Source organism: Tetrahymena thermophila, assembly GCF_000189635.1.
Source record: "Tetrahymena thermophila SB210 genomic scaffold scf_8254389, whole genome shotgun sequence".
Classification (NCBI taxonomy): Eukaryota; Ciliophora; class Oligohymenophorea; order Hymenostomatida; family Tetrahymenidae; genus Tetrahymena; species Tetrahymena thermophila.
Window position 1 is genome coordinate 45,843 of NW_002476172.1, and position 19,313 is coordinate 65,155.

The 19,313-nt window shown below is 21.1% G+C and overlaps 6 protein-coding genes across 6 annotated transcripts; 4 read left to right on the forward strand and 2 right to left on the reverse strand. All coding sequences in view use genetic code 6, as the record gives it.

Moving 5' to 3' along the window:
* Positions 1 to 2,027: 2,027 nt before the first annotated feature.
* TTHERM_00994190 (transmembrane protein, putative) lies at positions 2,028 to 3,021 on the reverse strand (the record flags this gene model as incomplete). Its single annotated transcript, XM_001024267.2, has 2 exons — positions 2,028 to 2,085; positions 2,351 to 3,021. 2 exons carry the CDS (start codon positions 3,019 to 3,021, stop codon positions 2,028 to 2,030), a joined length of 729 nt encoding a protein of 242 aa, XP_001024267.2.
* Positions 3,022 to 4,194: 1,173 nt separating this feature from the next.
* On the reverse strand, positions 4,195 to 6,498 carry TTHERM_00994200 (hypothetical protein; the record flags this gene model as incomplete). The annotated part of the gene is made up of 1 exon (XM_001024268.3): positions 4,195 to 6,498. One exon carries the CDS (start codon positions 6,496 to 6,498, stop codon positions 4,195 to 4,197), a length of 2,304 nt encoding a protein of 767 aa, XP_001024268.1.
* A 1,267-nt stretch (positions 6,499 to 7,765) lies between these two features.
* Positions 7,766 to 8,458, forward strand: TTHERM_00994210 (hypothetical protein; the record flags this gene model as incomplete). The annotated part of the gene is made up of 2 exons (XM_001024269.1): positions 7,766 to 7,877; positions 8,397 to 8,458. The coding sequence occupies 2 exons, from the start codon at positions 7,766 to 7,768 to the stop codon at positions 8,456 to 8,458; spliced, it is 174 nt and encodes a 57-aa protein (XP_001024269.1).
* A 1,754-nt stretch (positions 8,459 to 10,212) lies between these two features.
* On the forward strand, positions 10,213 to 12,884 carry TTHERM_00994230 (Ibr domain protein; the record flags this gene model as incomplete). Its single annotated transcript, XM_001024271.3, has 5 exons — positions 10,213 to 10,482; positions 10,687 to 10,743; positions 11,161 to 11,313; positions 11,495 to 11,788; positions 12,288 to 12,884. The coding sequence occupies 5 exons, from the start codon at positions 10,213 to 10,215 to the stop codon at positions 12,882 to 12,884; spliced, it is 1,371 nt and encodes a 456-aa protein (XP_001024271.2).
* A 1,943-nt stretch (positions 12,885 to 14,827) lies between these two features.
* Positions 14,828 to 15,846, forward strand: TTHERM_000994239 (hypothetical protein; the record flags this gene model as incomplete). The annotated part of the gene is made up of 7 exons (XM_012800072.1): positions 14,828 to 14,866; positions 14,917 to 14,966; positions 15,047 to 15,153; positions 15,233 to 15,322; positions 15,430 to 15,523; positions 15,573 to 15,662; positions 15,753 to 15,846. 7 exons carry the CDS (start codon positions 14,828 to 14,830, stop codon positions 15,844 to 15,846), a joined length of 564 nt encoding a protein of 187 aa, XP_012655526.1.
* Positions 15,847 to 16,634: 788 nt separating this feature from the next.
* TTHERM_00994240 (Rab-family small GTPase) lies at positions 16,635 to 17,536 on the forward strand (the record flags this gene model as incomplete). Its single annotated transcript, XM_001024272.1, has 3 exons — positions 16,635 to 16,686; positions 16,824 to 17,288; positions 17,415 to 17,536. The coding sequence occupies 3 exons, from the start codon at positions 16,635 to 16,637 to the stop codon at positions 17,534 to 17,536; spliced, it is 639 nt and encodes a 212-aa protein (XP_001024272.1).
* Between the last annotated feature and the right edge of the window lie 1,777 nt (positions 17,537 to 19,313).

Sequence of the window (19,313 nt, forward strand, 5' to 3'; positions counted from 1 at the left end):
ATCAGTCTGAAAAACTAATTAAAAATCAACCAGTTTGCTTCTTTTTATAATTAAAATCTGTGTTTTTTTTTCCTTTCTTGCTTGTTGAAAATTTAGATTCTATCTAGATAATCTAGAAAATTAATTTGGATAATTAATTTGAATGATTAATTTTATTAAATTAAATAGACTTAAGTTGAATTAAAAATATTTAAAAATGTAGAGTATTAAAGAAAAATATTCATCTGATTTTTATCAAAAATGTTGAGTGTTTTTTCTATTTGTAAGATATGTAAGAATATTTTTAATTTATGTTAATAATTTTTGCTTTTTTTTACTAAAATATGAACCCATTAAAGAATTTCTTCACATAAACAATAAATTAACAATAATAAAGAAAAATAATATTTGGAAATTATAAAAACATTTTTCCGGTTTTTTCATAAGTTGGAAAAATAGAACAGATTTGTTTAATAATGTTTACTATTGCTCAAAGTACTTTAATTACTCAATTTAGATCTTCTCATTTGAAGAATTTTTTTAAATTTAGAAACAATAAAAATTTACATCTCGGCCAGCTCAAATCCGAGGGTTAAATAGGTTAGGTAATGACGAATTACGGTATCTTGCCCTTATAAATATATAGTATTGTATATTTTAAAGAATAATTTTAAAGTATTTTTATATAAACTTCTTAATAAAAATGTATCTGAAAAATAATTTGAAGAATTTGTTTTCTAAATTATTAATTATCTAAAAAAATATCAAATCTAACTTAAAAATCAATAATTAATTTTCTTTTGTAAATTGGGTTTTTTTGCTCTAAAATTTGATTTTCTTGATTTGATGACTTAAAATATTGAGCTTAAAATTGGTATTATTAAGATGATTTAACATAAAAATCACTCAAATAAGATATTCCTTCAAGAAAATTTAATATTAGTTAATAAATACTGATTAGATAAAGAGAACTTTTTTAAATTAAATTTGATATTTCTCTTTATATAAAAAGGATTACAAGAATTTATTAGTTTAAATAAAAACTTATAAGGACATATGTTACTAAATAAATACTTAAAATTTTACTTCTAAATACTTTTAAAATTAAGAATGATGAAGTAAAAAAATAATTATAAAAAAATACACGCTGATTATTTGGTGTTCATTATTTATAATAAATATTGAATTCGAGCTTATTAATCTAATTTTATTTGGAAAAATAGATAATTTAATTTCAGACTTAACTTAACTTAACTTAAAAGTGTTAACATAGTTGTAATATTTTATTTTATTTAAATATCTTTATCAAACTCAATAATGATGTTTAATTTAGTATTTTATTAACATTTTTAACATATTATTTAAATAATAAATTGAATGAGCTCTAATCATCAAATTTATTTATTAGCATAATGAATCTAAAATACGTCATAAGTTTATATTTTTAAATTAGAAAAAGTTAGGCTTAAAAGCCATAAAATAATTCAATCAATTTTTGCTTATTTTATACCAAAATTTCATCAGATAATTCAAAAATATTTATTTTTTACAGCTCTCAAAATATAAAATAATTATAAACTCAGCTTAATTTCTTAAATTTTATTTATTTATTATTAGTGGTACTTTCTATAACATAAATTTTCATACAATTATTATATCAGATAAATAGTATCAAAAATAAGCGAGTATCTATCTATCTTTTTAATCAAATAAATAGATTGATTATACAAGTCAAATAATACTTTAAAATAAAATGGTTTTTGAAATTTTAAGAATGAGTAGTAAATAAGTAAACAAAGAAAAATTATTTTTTTAATAGTCTTGAGATTCGATTAAATTTATGATCAATTAATAAATAAAGATTAAAATTTAAATAAAATGAAAACAAGGTATATTTAAAGCAGTCAACTCAGTAAGATAAGAATTTAAAATATAAAATAGACTTAACAAAAATTTTATAAAAATATCTTGAATATTAGCAAATTATAATATTATATTATTTTAGAATCTAATTTTATACAGAAATGGTCAATAATTTTATGATGTTGTCATTTCATGTACAGAGTTTTTTGTTTATAATTCAATTTATATTTTTTGAAGGGTAAGCTTATTATCAATGTATTTTTAATATTATTTAATATTATACAATTAAGTAATCAGTTAAGCAAAATAAATTACAATCCCTGTAATTTTAAAAAAACTATCTAAAAAAGTTGAATAGATTATGATTAAAGCTATTGGAAATACATCTAAAGAAATGTATTATATTTTCATATAGATAACTAGCCTTTAAGAGATGGTGTTTTCTTTTTTAAGTTTCCTTACTAACAACAAATAAGAAATAGAGTGAACTAAATATGAAATAGTTTACAGTATAACAGGAATGTAAACTAAATAAGTATCAGATAGACTATTTTTATTCATCACTCTTAACTTGATGTTCTTTGACTAATTTATAAATCCTACTACGTAAAAAAACCATAAATAAGTGTAAATTGAGCTTCCAAGCATCAATATCAATGAAAAGCATCTCTTCCAGCCAAACTAAATTATTTATATTTTGATATTCTTATTTCTCTCTTCTATTTCATTTATTTGTGAACTTTTTTCACATTTATTTTTAAAGTTGTTCATTTATATTTTTTTTTCTTAATTTGCTATTTCATATTACTATTTATTTTTTTAGAGCCATTCGGACGGCACTTCAATTTTTATTGCTTGTTCTGAGTAAATAGTTGGCATATTTTTTTTCTTTATCTAAATATTGTTATCAGCAATGTCTGGTGCAGAGTTTATAATAGGAAGTCTTTCTGATTGTCTCTAGCTATTTTAAGATAATTGTTCATTACACTATTGCTTTAAAAAATCATGCTATGTCAACTACGATTTAAATTGATTTTAAGGACTAAAAATGCACAAGTTTAGAGACTGGCTATCACAATTTTAAGAAGGCTAAGTTGAATTGTATTGAGATTAAGAATTTCTGTTTAAATTTTAATTACTAAAGACTTCTTCTATGTTTTTATTTTCTTCTTTATTCATTTTTTAAATATATTTTTATGTAGAACTATTTATTTTTTATACAATTTATTTTGTTATTAAAATATATCATACATACTCCTACAAAAAAACTCTATGGATAATACTTAATTAATCTCCAACAATTATTTTTACAAAGCTTGTTTTAAATTATACTTATGTATATATTCATTATATTGTCTGAAATTTACAAACGAAAAATAAAAAATAAATTAATAAATTATAATTAATCACTCAATATTTAATTACTTTCTCAACAAACTTTAACTTAAATTTCATCATACTCTTAAAAATATGATTTTCAACTAATATAATATCAAATTAAAATGTCCTAATTACATATTTATATATATATTTTTTTAATAAATATTGTGAAAACTCCTTTTCTTTCTAATTTTTTTCACTATTTCTTCTCCTTTATTAGGGATAAAATTGATATATTAGCTTTGATAAATAAAATTATTAAATATTTGATACAAAAAATGAAATTTAAATTAATATTTATTTCTATTAACCATTCAATTTTTATTAAATTTTCAACTACTTTATGTATATTAATTTTATGTTACGTTAGCATCATTCACCTTTTTTATAATTATAGTTTTCAACTAGATATACATACACTTTTAAATAACAAGTATTTTCTTATTTTAATAACAGCAACAACAAAAGGATACTGTATATAAATTTATTATTTATTAGCTTCATTTAATAATTTATTAATGTATTTATATATTTTATTTATAATCATTCATGTAGCTTAGTTAAGAGTAATATTTTAAATGAGAATCTTAGGGTTAATTTATCTATAAACTGAGATATTCCCTAACTAAAATTTCATAAGCTCAATTTTGTTTTGTGGTGAAATTACTTCTCTTGTTAACTTAAAACACTAATTCTACTTGTTAATTAACAAGACCTTTTAACTAAGATAGATAAAAATATTAAAATAAAATTTTTTTTCTTATCATTTATTTAAATAAAGTAAGGATGAAAAGTTTATTAAGATTAAAATTAATAACTGTGACAAACAAATTAATATAAAAATGAACTAATGGTTTTTATAGTATTGCGATTAAAAATATTTTTAAGCTTAGTTTTTAATTTTTATTATATATAATTTTTTAATTTAGTTAAAGATTTGATATTTTGCTTATACTTAATTTTAAATCATTTTCAAAGAATAAGATTGTAAAGGAGTAACTCTTTGTCTCTTTCGTTCGCTATCACTAATTTGGGGCAGCTTGCTTGCACGATTTATAATTTATTTTTAGATTAGATATCATCATTGATAGAATTACCATCCAAAATTACAGGATCTTCTGTAACGAAATTATTTCTGTCATCTGCTGTGATCTTCCAAATCTTTATTTATTTATCACTTAAACCTATAGATAGCAAAGTGCCTATATCTCTTTTTCCATCAAATTCAAATAGACAGAAATCTAGAACAGGCACATGACCATGAGCATTCCATCTGCTGAGTATTCTTCTACTAACAAGGTCGTAAATGATAACTTCTCCATCATTATTTCCTAAGAAGCAAATATTATCTCTATACGAAGGGATAAAGCAAGATATTCTGCCTAACTAGCTGTCACTGATCAAATTGTCCTAGTAGAGTCTGTCCATCTAAGCTACAGGAGACTAAGTAGCAGGTAAGTAAGAATATTTCCAAATAGAAATAGTGTCATCGCTTGCAACTATCAGCTTCTTTTGTGATTTAATCAAGTAAATTCCAATAATTTTACCATTGTGCTTTCCTTTAACTTGATGGATAATTTTTCCATCATGGAAATTAAAAACTTAAATATCTCCAAAGCTATCTCCCACTGCTATATGAATGCCATCTTGAATATCTACTATGAATTAAGGAGTAGATGTGAATGAAGTTATTTTATTATAAATTGTTGGCTAGGATGATTTTTCAAGATCATATTTCTAAATCAAGACACTCATATCTTAAGAGCATGTTGCTATAAGAATTTTTTTACTATTTTCTCCATTATTGACATTACTTTGTTAGTTTACTAAGTCATGCTTAGGCTAAGATATTATCTAATCTGAATAAGCATCGAAAATGGCTTTAATTTTAGTCACGCAAGTAATAGGAGCAGAGTGAGCAGGGAAAGTGTGCATTTTCTTCAATGAAGATTCAAATATTTTAATTTTTGAATCACCAGCAGAAGCTAATGCGTAGTGAGTCTCTGAAAGCGAACACACAGAGCAAATAGGAATTTCAAGCTAATACTTCTTAACAGGTTTGATATTAATATTCTATTCTGTATTTTTGAGCTGCATCTACTTGCCATTCTTGGATATTTTGAACTACTTTTTACCTCCACTATTATTAGATACATTAATGATATTGTTGTTTTAATTATTAGATCCCTATCTGTTGAGATTTAAGCCATTATTGTTATTACTTTGAATATTACTTGATAAGAAGTTGTTTTGCATAGCAGGAATTGTTGGGGGAGCTGCAGAAGCTAAATTTAGATAATTATTTACATTAAGATTGCTTATATTATTTGCATTGTTGTTGTTTTGATTTATAATTTAGCCATTAGAAGATGAGGAAGATGAAGAGGAGGATTGTGGCTATAACTGCTATTGAGTTCCTGCAGCAAAGTTTCCTCCTAGCTCAGCAGGAGGCGCATCTTCAGGGTAGAGAATGTTTTTATTGAAAAATTACTCTACATTTTTAATAATAATTTAAACCTGCTAAGCCATCTAATCACTTGGAAGATAGTAAGGAAGATTATCAGTCATTTTATTAAGCTACGAATTGATTGCTCTGAAGTTTGTTACAAAAGTCTACTTATTTTATGAGACAGTTTTTGCCTTTTCAATAGCTTTATTAAGTTGTGAAACAAATTAAGATGCTTAGAGTGGCATTTCACTTTGAAGTTTTGCAGCAAGATTCGAAGGATTGATGAAGAGATAAAAGGTTTTTGCTAATCCAAAATTTTCATTTAATGATGTTTTCTATTTGTTAAATGTGTCACAATAATTTTTATAGAAACCGTCTAATCTGCTATACAACTTTTCCCTAATTTAGTCTAAATTTGAAAGCAACATTGAGCTGAGTGCTCCCATTTCTTCGTCTATTAAGGATTTCTATGCATGTATATGCTTTTCAACATTCCTTAGATGCATTTCATCATCATCTTACCACTTTTAAAGATTTGGAGTTTAGCTATAAATTTCCTACAAAATCTATCTGTTCACTGGTGTAAAGTTTTCCATTTCATTAACTGCATCCACTAAATAATTATCTATATTTTTGAATTAAGCTTTATGATCTCTGAAATGAGAATCATTTTCGTACTAGCAGCTTTTGCATATGATTGATTGCCTCTTGCAAGAGCTGTCTGTGCATATGAATTATGCTTACTCTTTGTTATGAGTTGGACATCTCAACCTAACTTTTGGTACTAAATATTTATCAATAGTGTAGTCATAATCGTTGCTTAACATGGTAATTAATTTGTATCAAAATTTTGCTATTTCAGAAACCTATAAAAATAATTTTCAAGCTAGCTCTAGCAATTTTTCTATTCTAAGATGATTAATATAGAAGGTATTTTCAATCAAATCTATTCTATGCAGGTACTTTCAATAAGATGGTTGCTATCTCAATTCAAATACTATGATTTCTAGAAAAATATTGTATTGTTTGATTACAAATAATATAATTTTGTTTAGTTTTTATGTTTTTCTATCTTAATTTCTCACAAAACTTTTTAACACTTTTCAAAATTTTCAAAAAAACTTAATTATTCTTTATTTAATAGCTTTCTACTTTTTAATGGTTTTTCAAAAAAAATACAAAAACCCTATAATTGCATTTGTTTGATTATATCGTTGCTTTTAAACCAAGAATTAGATTTAATTCTTTCAATCAATACTTAATCAAATTTATAAATTCAAAGGTATTTGAATTAAAACTTTTTCTTAACTGAATAATTACTTAAAAAATAAACAAAAATGAATACTAAGAAAGTAGTTTTAATATAATTTAAATCTTTTAAAATCTCAAAAACAAATAAATACATGGAATAAATTGAAATAATTTAATTATTTTAAGAATTTATTTTAATTTACTTTAATTAAAAATTTAGAATTGATAAATAAATAAAAAAAATAAGTAATTATTAAAATCTTTATTGAAAACTATGATTATGATTTATCAAAACTCCTTTGCAACTATTATTATTTTTAAATTAGATTAAAATCTATTATTTAATAAATTCAATAATTTTGTTTATAAATTATTTTAATAAATAACCTTCACATTTTACTATCTATCTTTTTTATACTAAAAATTAGTAATAAAATGAGATATACATTTCATTCAATATCCGATCATCAACTATCTAAATACAATAAGACAACCCAATCTTAATTTAGATTATTAAATTGAAATTTTTTTATTTTTATTTAAGCAAATTTTGACTAATCTTTTATGTTTGACTTTTTTTATTTTATAGCCTTCATAGTTATTTTTGTTCTTCTCATTGATTGTTTAATATGATGATATGATACAAATTATCATTAATTAACATTTCATCCTTATACTTGATTGAAAACCTCTAACATTTACACTAAATTCTCAAATTTGACACCTAATCTTTTGTAAAATAGTAACAACAAAATTCTTTATATATATTAAAAAATTTGATTGATTTTTAAAAAATTAGACCTTATTTTATGAGGATTTGCAGTATCTTATTTTAATATAAGGATGATTAAGGGTTTTTAATCAATTTTGATATTATTAACACTTAAAAGTTCTCTTGAAGCTGATGAGATAGATACATCTAAAATATCTTATTCTAAGATTGAATATCATGCATGTAAATAATTAGTTAATTCAAATTTTTAAAAATATTTTTTAAATATTTATTACTCAATTATTTTTTATAAAATTTTATTCTTATCTCTCACATTTATCTCAACTTGATTTATTATGCAAAAAGGAATAAAGTAACAAAATATTTTGTTTTAGATGAATTAATAAATAAATTTCATCACAATTTTAGGAGAACGAAAGTGGTAGTTGCTTAATTATTACATTTTTAAATCATTTAATATCTATCCTTAGAGATATTTTAAAAATAAAAATTTATTAAAGTTAAATTTTTTTGATAAGGTAGAATTACTCAATAAAAATGGGACTTTTTAAAGACTAAAAAAAATATTTAAAACATTTGTTAATGTAAATTAATTAGTTATTAATATAGGATATTGCAGATTATTACATATGGAGCTAAAATGAAGAATAAAAAATTAAAAAAAATTCATTTAAAATTAATTATTTTAATATCTCAAATTATTAGAATTTTTTGAAAATTTTAAAAAATTTAGTAATATAGACAATTAATTAAATAACTAAGGACTATCCTCGAAAAATAAAATAAAGATGATGAAAATCTGAACAAAAAAAGAGATTAATTATTTTCTATTATAGAAAAAGCTATTTTCTATTTAGAATAAAATGATATTTAATCTTCATTGATTTAAAATTATTAATAAAAAATCAATAGTTTATTTAGCTATGTTAAATTAATTAGAAAGAAAAAGAATATAGAAAATTTTAAAACTATATAGAAATTTAATTTCAAATACTGATTAGTAGTTTCTCAGTTAAGTTTCCTTAACTAATTCTAAAATTTTCACAGGGATAAATTTATTTACCTAACCAAGAAATATCAAATAAAGAGATTAAAAATTAATCAGAATGTTTTTTTGTGCAAAACATTTGCATTTTTATTTGTTCTTTCAAAATTGTAGAGTTTTTAAAAAGTTGAAAAAATAAGCTTGCGTCTATAGGAAAAAGATGATAGAAACTATAATTTGAAAATAGAACAGAGTAGCTAAATAATATATTTATTTAATTAAATTTCGAATGCAAAAAAAAATAACTGGTGGCAAAAATTTAGTAATTAATGTAAATTCATATTTTTGATTTGCAACCAGCAATTAAAAAAAGAAGTTGTACTATTAACCTGATTACTATAAAATAGAAAAATTAATATTAGAATATGGTTTTTTTAAAGGTAGATGTTTTAAAATTTTTTGATCAAATTTTATTAAATTTAAGTTAGAAATATATTTTGAGGTTTTCACTTTATTTACCATTCATGTTTGTATTGAGGACACATGCATGTTAATATTTAACAGAATGAATGGTTATTTAATTTTAGACATAAGTAGCACTGAGAATTGTGCTTATAAAAACCTTTAAAATTGAATGAACTAAAAGAAAAATATTTAAAAAATATCCTTTTTATTCATATATATTTAATTAGTGAATTTAATCAATTGCATCTTCTTTTTAACTATGAAATAATTTTCATAAGTTTTTTAGGAAGCTAATAATATTTTTTTAGATACAATTTTTTGATCTATATGAGAATAAACTATTGTTTAAATTGTATTAATTTATGGTATTTATATAGAAAAATATTTCATCAACAAAAAATATCAATTTTTATTTCTTTAATTAGGATATTTTGTATTAACAAATTTTAAGATGTTTATTCTAAAAATATGGTAGTAGTGCATTTTTACTTGTTCCAAAAGCAAGCTTTTAAAAGTTTTTAAAAGCTGTTAGTAATTTCGCATGAAAATATCTGGTACTAGGATATGAGAAATACTGGATCTTGTTATTCTATTGATAGTAGATTGCAAGATAATAGTCTAAAAAAGTAAATCAGTTTGTTATGAATGAAAAAAAACAATTAAAAAAATTTAGTCAAATAAGATACATACATATATAATATATATATATACATAGAAAAAAGACAGAAACAAGCAATCAAATGAAGAGAATATTTGATGATATTTTTCTATTCTAATTATACGACTTAGCTAACACTAGTTTGAATCAAAAGTAAAAATTATAAAGGCAGGTCATTCACTTTCGCGTAATTAATTCTATCTAAAAAAATATTAAAATACTAACTCTTTTTTAATTTTCTATTTATTTTTCTTAATCCTTAAACCAAAGATTGATTTCATTGATCTTTAATACAAGACAACAATAATACTGCTTCTTACCTGCTACCTTTCTTTTATTAAGCTAACCAAATCTACTACTAAGAAACGCATAACTCTTCTAATTCTACTAACCAAGCTGAAGCATTCAATATATTTTGACAATATAAAACTCTATATAAATACATTTTGATGGATTAGCCCGCTCTTTTTCTAGTTGAAGCAGATGAAAAACTTCAATCTAAATTTAATTCTCTACCTAACGATTAAATGACTTACAACTTACTTTCTTCATTCATAGTTGGGTATATCTTCGCATTGAGACCAAATAAAGATTTAGATGATTTTGACTTTATCCTCAACACTATCACTAATTTATTAGAAGTAAAATAAAATAAGAAGTTGACCTTTTCATAGTTCATTCTCGTTATGGAATAAATAATTATCAAGCATTCTTAAAATGTAATTTTAATTAATTATTTTATTTTTAAAAAACTTTATCATCGTTGCTTGTCAATCATTATCTTAATTTATTTAGAAGTAGTTGAAGCTTATTTAAATAATGCCATCTACTGAAGTAAATGGTGAAAACAAATGATGATGATGCTTTTTTCAAACCTTTATTTACAAATATTGATTGATGCCGACTGATTATATTTATTAAAGATATAGGAAATAGTCATATAAGAATCAAATAAATTTTGTGAAGCACAATAGAGCAAAGTAATATATTAAGATGTTATAATCAATGTTTAACACAACATGAAAGTGCAAATAAAAATGAGAAAAGTGAATACATTTGATCGTATTAGATAATTGTGAGAATATGTTGTCAATCGATCTTAAAAATAATTACTTCATTTATCTTATTAATAAATGAATATAGAAAAAAAGAATATCAAAATAAAATGATATGAAATACTGTTTTTAATTCATAAAAATATGAATGTAAAATAAAAATTAAAAGACATAAATTTGAATCTTTAATTTAATAAAGATATGTAATTTTAAAGAAAAACTATCTGACTATAACAAAATTTTATTATAACATTTGATTTATTTTTATTTGCACACTTACTTTATAAATATAGTAAATAACTATATAGTAAAATGTTTATTCAATTTTTTTTTTTTACTTAGAAAAGTCCGATTTAAATAGGCTCATTTTAAGAGGAAATAGAAAAGGTTTAATAATTTTTTGCTGAAGATAAAGATTTGTACAATAATAATAATAATAGTAATAACGGCAACAATAACTCTCAAGTACCTCTGTCTGACCAATATAAATTTGATGTAAAATTATAATTTTGCTTTGCAACAATCAAACAAACAAACTAATTTTTGATAATGATTAGAATATTCTCAATTACATACATCATCAGAAGTATTTGATTGTACAAATATCTTTTGATGCATGCTATCTATTTCACTTTACTTCAAAGTAATATTAACAAATAAAATTAATTTTAAATAGTAGCAGAACTCTGAAGTTGATTCATAATAATTTGTAGTTAAGAGGGTTGATTAAAGGAGACTAAGCCTGATTTCAAGGATATACCAAAAGTAAATGCAAGAAATTAAAGAAGAAACTGATGACGAACTCGGTTTACTTAACGAAGTGAGTAGTCAATCATAAAAAGAGTTTAGTAATTATAAAATTGGAAATTGTGATATCTGCTAACAAGATATTAAATTAAATTAATACTAGCCTCTTAGTTGTCTACACAATTTCCATAGAGACTGCTTGGCAGATAAAATCATTAATCAAGTAATAATTTAATTGAATTATTTGAAGTAATTTTAATGTAGATTAATGGGCTGGTTTTTTTTACTTTCATAATACCAAATTTAAAAAAATAAATCGCTGATTTTATTGAAAATAAAGTGAAAAAATATATTTTTATATTGTTTTTTATCTATTTCAATGATTATTTGATATTATTAAAATATCAAAAATAATTTGATCTCATAGAAGTATTTTTGTACTTTTAGAGTCAATTAAAGAAATTGATTAATTCATAGCTCTTTGTTAATCAGATTTATTTTTATCATTTAGTAGCCACTGTTAATTTATTTGTAGGAATTTATTAGGCATTAAAATTTATATAGAAACATTTTGCACTTAATTTCAGATTTAAAAAGAAACTGAAAATAAATCCTAACATTTTTTTGCCCACTAGTTTTTCTACAGATAAAATTGAGAATAAATAAATTATTCTAAGATATTTTTTTTTTAAATACTTAACCATATTTTAATTTCTCAAAAGTTTGAAATAGAAAAATATAACACAATCAGATGCTATGTCGGAACTTGCAACAAGGAAATTAGCGATTAAGAAATTCAAGAAACTTTGCCATAAAATAAATTTTAAAGCTACTTAGATTTTAAATTCGATGAATTCCGTGTTGAAAATAATATTATTTATTGCCCTTCTTAAGATTGTAATATGCGATATTTAAAAGAAGATGGTGATGTTATGTTTTCTTGTAGTTGCTGTAAATAGTCCTATTGTCTTAACTGCAAATGCAAATGGCATCCAAACCTTTCTTGTGCTTAATATTAAAACATTCACTCAAAATATCAAGAAACAGATACAGTAAAAAATTAAATATTATCATTTTATTATAATAAGCAAAATTATACGAAATTTCATATTATTAAAAGGATTGTAAAATACCTTTTAAAACAATAAAAATGCAAAGATAGAAAATATATATCCTTTATTTATTAATTTAAGTTAGTTTAAACATTTAAATTTGTATATTTAATAAATAAACTATAATTATATTAAAGAAAAATTTATAAAATAGTTAAGCAATATGATCAGCTACTAGAGCTACTGCCATTTGCATTCTTAAATTGATAAAAAATAAAAGCGAAAGAAGCAATCATTAGATAGAAAAAAATAAAATTATGATAGAAATAAATAAATAGAAGCTGTTTGAAATTTCTTTCTATAACAAAAACTAAACAGACAGATAGATAGGCTAATAAAATTGAATGTGAATTGATAGCTCTATCTATATTTCTGAATGAAAAGGCTAGCTTTTGCTAGACTATATCATTAAAAAAAAAATCTTAAACATTTTAATACAAACTTTTAATAAAATCAACTAAAATTAAATTCTAGCTGCTACAAGCTAGCTTTAATCATGTAAAATAGAACTAAACTACTACAAATGAAAAGATAAGAAAGTATTTAAACAAAAGATTAATTAAATAAAGTTCTCTCTCATTCTCTTAAAATTTTGATAACTTGGCATCTATAAAATATTAGAAAATTTTATATTAAATAACTCTAATAATCTATTTAAATTTACTAATTAATCATCACATTTTTTTATATATACAAATAAATAATAATTTTTATGCATTAACTTAATTTGTAATATATATGTTTATATTAATTTCATCTTCTTATTAGTATCTTTACTAAATCTTTCTCTCAAATTATTCATTCATAACTTACTTCTTTTCATAAAAACAAAACAAATCATCCAAATTTTCTTTAATTACATCTCTGTTTTACAATTTTTCCAAAAAGTAATCAGCTTCAGTAATAAATAAATATATGTATTAATTCGAAGGTAAAGTATTATATTAAAAGATATGTTTCTATTGCTAAAATAAGTTAATTACTTATTGAAACACTTTTAGAAGATTTATTATATTTTTAAAAAGTTATTTATTTTATAAATTTTAAATCTTAGCTAAAATTGGAGTCTTAAATAAGACATAAGCAACAGCTGTTAGAATAAGAGAGGGATATTTTTTTGTCAAAAATGACAGATGAAGAAATTGGTTGATTTAAATTTAAAAAATATTTACTTTATTTTAAATGAAAGAAATAAGACCTTCCCTCCAATCTTCCTAGAGACGCTTATTTTCAATCCATTTTAACTTTAAATTGTGAGTTAGGATAAATTATTTATAATGATTTGAAGTTAATGAAAGCTATAAAATTACTTTTTTTTGCAATTTTTTGATAATTTCTCAAATTTATAATAGGAAGATTTTCAAAATTTTAAAATTAAGTAAAAAGGAATGCATAAAATTAGTAACAAAATTATCTAAGGTAGATAATAGGTTAATTATCAATCAATTAAAATATCTGGAATTTAATTGGTTAATATTAAAGTATTTTAATATTCATGACTATATTAATAATAAATATACCATTATTACATTGAATTTAATAATTAAATAAAGAAGCTTAATAATTAAAGGAAGGAAAAAACTTAAGAATATTTTAAAATGTTATTGGAAATTATTTTATATCATCATAGGATAATATAAATTTAATTAATATATTGTTTTAAAATTTATTAAAATCAAAATGTCATAATAGCCTTGAATAAAAATATTTGTATCTATTTTTATTAAATACTAATATTATCATTTTCTGATAAGCTTTCTATTAAAGACTGAAAAAATATCTTCTGAGATTAGTGAATTTGGAAATTCGGACTTTATGAATCACAGGTAATGGAGATAGATTTACAGTAAAATATTTTATAAAAATTAAATAAAGCCAGTTCTATGTTCTTAGATAATTAAATTTTATTTAAAATGAACATAAATGGAAATAAAAGAAGAAAAAAAATGCAGTTTGATTAAATAATTTACATAATAAGCTAATAGATATGAAATGAATTGTAAATAAATTATTGATTAAAAATTTCATTCAAATATCTTTTAAAATAATTTGAAATTCTTTAAAAAAGGTTAAAAATAGTAATTTTAGTTGAATTATATTTTTATCAAAGAGATAGCAAAAAGAAGAAAAAAGATAAATTAAATAAAAAAATGTCCAATTAAGTTTAAAAATATTTTTCAACAAAAGATGTACTTGATATTTCTCCAGCATTTAATATAGATATTTTTATTATTTATAGTTCATAAATTCTAATTTAAAAATGCATCAAAATATGGAACTAATCTTTGGGTAAAATAAATAACTAAAAAGATAAATAAATATTATTTTATTTCTACAAAAAATATATTCATTTTTATACATTTTAAAAGACTGTAAAATCTTAATGAAGTTGATGCAGCATTTATATCAGACTTTTTGAGTTCATGCACTAACCTAATTTATTTAAAATTATCGATTTAGTAATTTTAATTGATAAGTTAATTAATTTTAAATAATACATACTTAACTTTGAATAATTTCTTCAAATTATTTTTTATGAAATAAAAATCTTTTAGCGGAAATATGCTAAACGATGATTCAGCTTTATTCATAGGAAATTCTTTATCATCTTTACAAAAATTAATATCATTGGAGATTGATTTAAGGTATTTAATTATAAATGTAATAGTAAATTTAAAGATAATAATTTATATTTAACTTTACATAATTCATTTGTGTAGAAGATTTTTATGTTTTAAATTTATTTTTTAAGCTCAAATGAAATTCAAAACGATGGTGCAAAAGGTCTGTGCTAATTTTTTACAAAATGTTCAAATCTATCTAATTTAAAGTTAGATTTATAGTAAGTAATAAATTGTCATTTTATATATTGTTTAACTTTTTTCAAATTCTAAGCTAAAACTATATATAAGATGAAGGAATATAGTATATTTGCTAGTCATTAGGACTATGTTAAAATATTTTAACTTTAGAACTTGATTTGAGGTAAAAACTAATAATTTTGAATATTAAATTCAAATAGCTTTTTTCTTTCTCTTATTCATTATTAAAATTATTAATTTTTTATTTTTAAAGTTCTAACTATGCTGATAATTTAGATAATAATTTATAATCAAGAAAAAGAATTCTAAAAATGAGCAGATTAGTCAATAAATAAATTTAATTTTGATTTAAAAAACAAATGTAAAACTAAAAAAGAGATTAATATATTGGTATAAAATAGACAAGACATAGCTTATTGTTGCTGTTGTTAAAAATTAATATTAAAAAATAGTTTTTATAACTTTGGTATTTTCGCTTTATATTTATGAATTTTATTTAACACTTATTATCTTTAAATGAAAAAATTTAATTTATTATATTTTAATTATTTATTTGGCTTTAACAGTAAAAAAATTAGATAAAATTTTTAATTTAAATCTTTGGCAAGTATCAAAAAATTTCAAACAATTTTATAATTTTTAGCTTTATTTGTTAAATAAAAAATATTTAAAAAGTAATTAATGAATTATTGATATGATAAATTGTTTTATCTACTCCATATTTTAATAAAATTTAAAGGGAATAGAAATTAAAAAAATAGATTAATTAAAAAACATACATACAATAAGATAGATTGATTAGATAGATAGATAAAGGTTTTAAAGTTTTGAATAATAGTAATTTTCAGAATAATATTCAATCTCGTTAAATATGTTTTTTTCAAGTTTAATTGTAAGAAATCTTTAAATATAAAATAAAGACAATATTCATTCATCATCTTTCTATTAAAATAAAAATTGAATTAATTAAAAAACCATCCCTAAAAAGATAATTGATAAGTTAAAAAAATAAATATTATTAAGAATTAATTGTGAGTTTGTGTGTATTCAAACTAGATAACAAAACAAATTAGTCAAGTGTAGTAAATTAAGTATACAAATTAAAAGCAAAAGCAAGAACTAAGCAAGTACCAATATGATAGATTTTCCCTAAGATTATGATTACTTATTTAAAATAGTATTAGTAGGTAGGTATTTAATTAAATCATTTATTTAGATTATTATTTATTCATTAAATAGAACAAATGAAATTTAATTCCATCTTTATATTAAAAAATTATGAAATCTATTGTACGAATAAATAATCTGTATTTTTTTAAAAAAGGCGATCCAAAAGTAGGAAAAAGCTATATTTTATCATAGTATATAAGAGAAGATTTTGACCTTGAAAACAAGGACACTATTGGAGTTGAATTTGACTAAAAATTCTACCCCACTATGCCTGGATAGGATAAAATTTTAGTATAATTATGGGATAGCGCAGGAAAATATGGATTTTTATAGAAGTTACCTTCTTACTTTAGAGCTTCCACAGGAGCTTTGCTAATTTTTGATGTGACAAAAAAAGACTCTTTTCTTAATTGCGAAAAATGGTACAATACAATAACATCGCTAGCAGACCCACATATTCAAATAGTTTTAGTCGGAAATAAAACAGACTTAAGCAATTTAAGAATAGTTTCAAGACAAGAAGCAGAAGATTTTGCAAAATAAAGGAATATTAAATACATAGAAGTTAGTGCCTTAACTGGAAATAATATAGATGAAGCAGTTGGAATTGTTGTTGAAGGTAATATATGAATATCCAATTCATTTTTACAATTATTTTACTTAAAAATAAATAAATTTACAAAAATACATTTATTTATTGCCAGTGAATTGGTAAATTAAAAATTTCATTTAAATAAATTTAAAGATACCATGAGACTGATTAGATCAAATAGTTACAATGTTTCTACAAATAAAAATATTTTGCTTAAACATAGAGTAGATGTATCATAGAGAAATTAATGCTGTGGAACTGGAGGAATGGTTTGAGATTAATACTCAAAAACAAAACAAGAAAAAAAACATTTATATTAAAATAAATAAATAAGTTAACAAATAAATACATTAAAAAATAAATTTTGGCTAATATTAAAAGATGGAATAACATAAAAATGTACAGGATAAAAAATTTCATTTTTTAAAGATCTATCTTAATAAATATACATTATCTATCTACCTAATTACAGATGAAAGGCTAGGATAAGGAACTGGACAATAAATAGAGACTTCTTCTTTTTAATTTAGAGAAAGTGAAATATAAATAATAAATCATTAACTAAATTAAGCAATTTACATACATATAAAACGCACTCTAGTTAATTTAATCATAAATATTTTAGTTATATAAAAGTTAGCTTGCAAAAAAAATAATAAATAAATATTATTAAATTATTTATTGTAAGACTTATAAACAAATTGTACAATATTTATTTTTTCTGACCTTTTATCTTTAAAAAAGATATAATTTAATTGCATTACAGATTTGCTGGAAATATAAATATTTATTCATTTATAACCTATTAATAGGAAATATATTTTTTTAAAGTCTATATTTTACTTAAAATAGCCATAATACTTCTATAAAATATATTTTAAATTTAATTTCCCCTCGTGATTCAACTTGAAAATTAAATGAATACTTATGGTGAATAATTTTTCAATTAAATAATATGCTAATACCAAATCATATTTAATGATTATCATATATAAGATATAATATCAAAATTTAATTTTCTAAAAAAGTTTTGCTCGAAGCTAGTGAATATTTAATTTCATATAATTCAAGAAAGTATATTTTTCACTTTTAGTTTAAATAGAATTTAACAAATAAAAATCTATTTATCTTATTTTTATTTTAATCTATTAAAAATTCCTAACAAAAAAGTAAATGCTCTTTAAAAATATTGTATTTTGCTCATAAGATAAGCATTATAAAATAAAGTAATCTACCAATAAAATATGTAAGAGATAATTTCATTTAAAAGAAATAATTCATTTTAAGAATGAAATTTAATTTTATTAAATTTACGAATTTCAGTAGCTAATTTAAATTTATATAAATATTTTAGTTTTAAAATCTATGATTTAGATTAATACAAGTTACACAATTTTAACGAAAAAAGTTGTTAATTAGATTTGTAAATATTCGATTAAATGTAAGAACTTTAGATTATTTTTTTTGTGAATATAAATTACCAAGAAATGATATTCAATTCGAAAAGTAAAGAAAGATTACATAAAAAAGGCATAATCATTATTTTAAAAGTTATTAATCATTTCATAAACAAATTAATATTTCTGAAATTCACTAAAATGCATGGAAATCAAAAATGATATTTTTTACAGAAAAAAATTAGAATTTTGATTTAAGATGAGGGGAAATTAGTAAATGATTGAATGAAACTTAATTATTTTTTTTTATGGGTAAAAATGAAGATTGAAAGATAATATTTACCAAAAAAAATAATGATACAAATGTATCTCTATTGAATTATAAAATGTGTATTTATATATATATGTCCTTGTTATATTAATAAAAGAACATATTTAATGTAAATAAGAATCTAATAATTAAAAATAAATAACAAGCAATCAAAAGAAAAGATGATTAATAATTTATCAAACAAACAATCTTATAAATAAATGAAGTAAATGAAAAATTTATTATCAATCAAAAAGAAATTGTTAAATAATAATATGAATTAATGAATCTGTTTATGAATTTATATATATGTCTGTTTTGGTGTGTAGTCGTCCATTCGTTTAA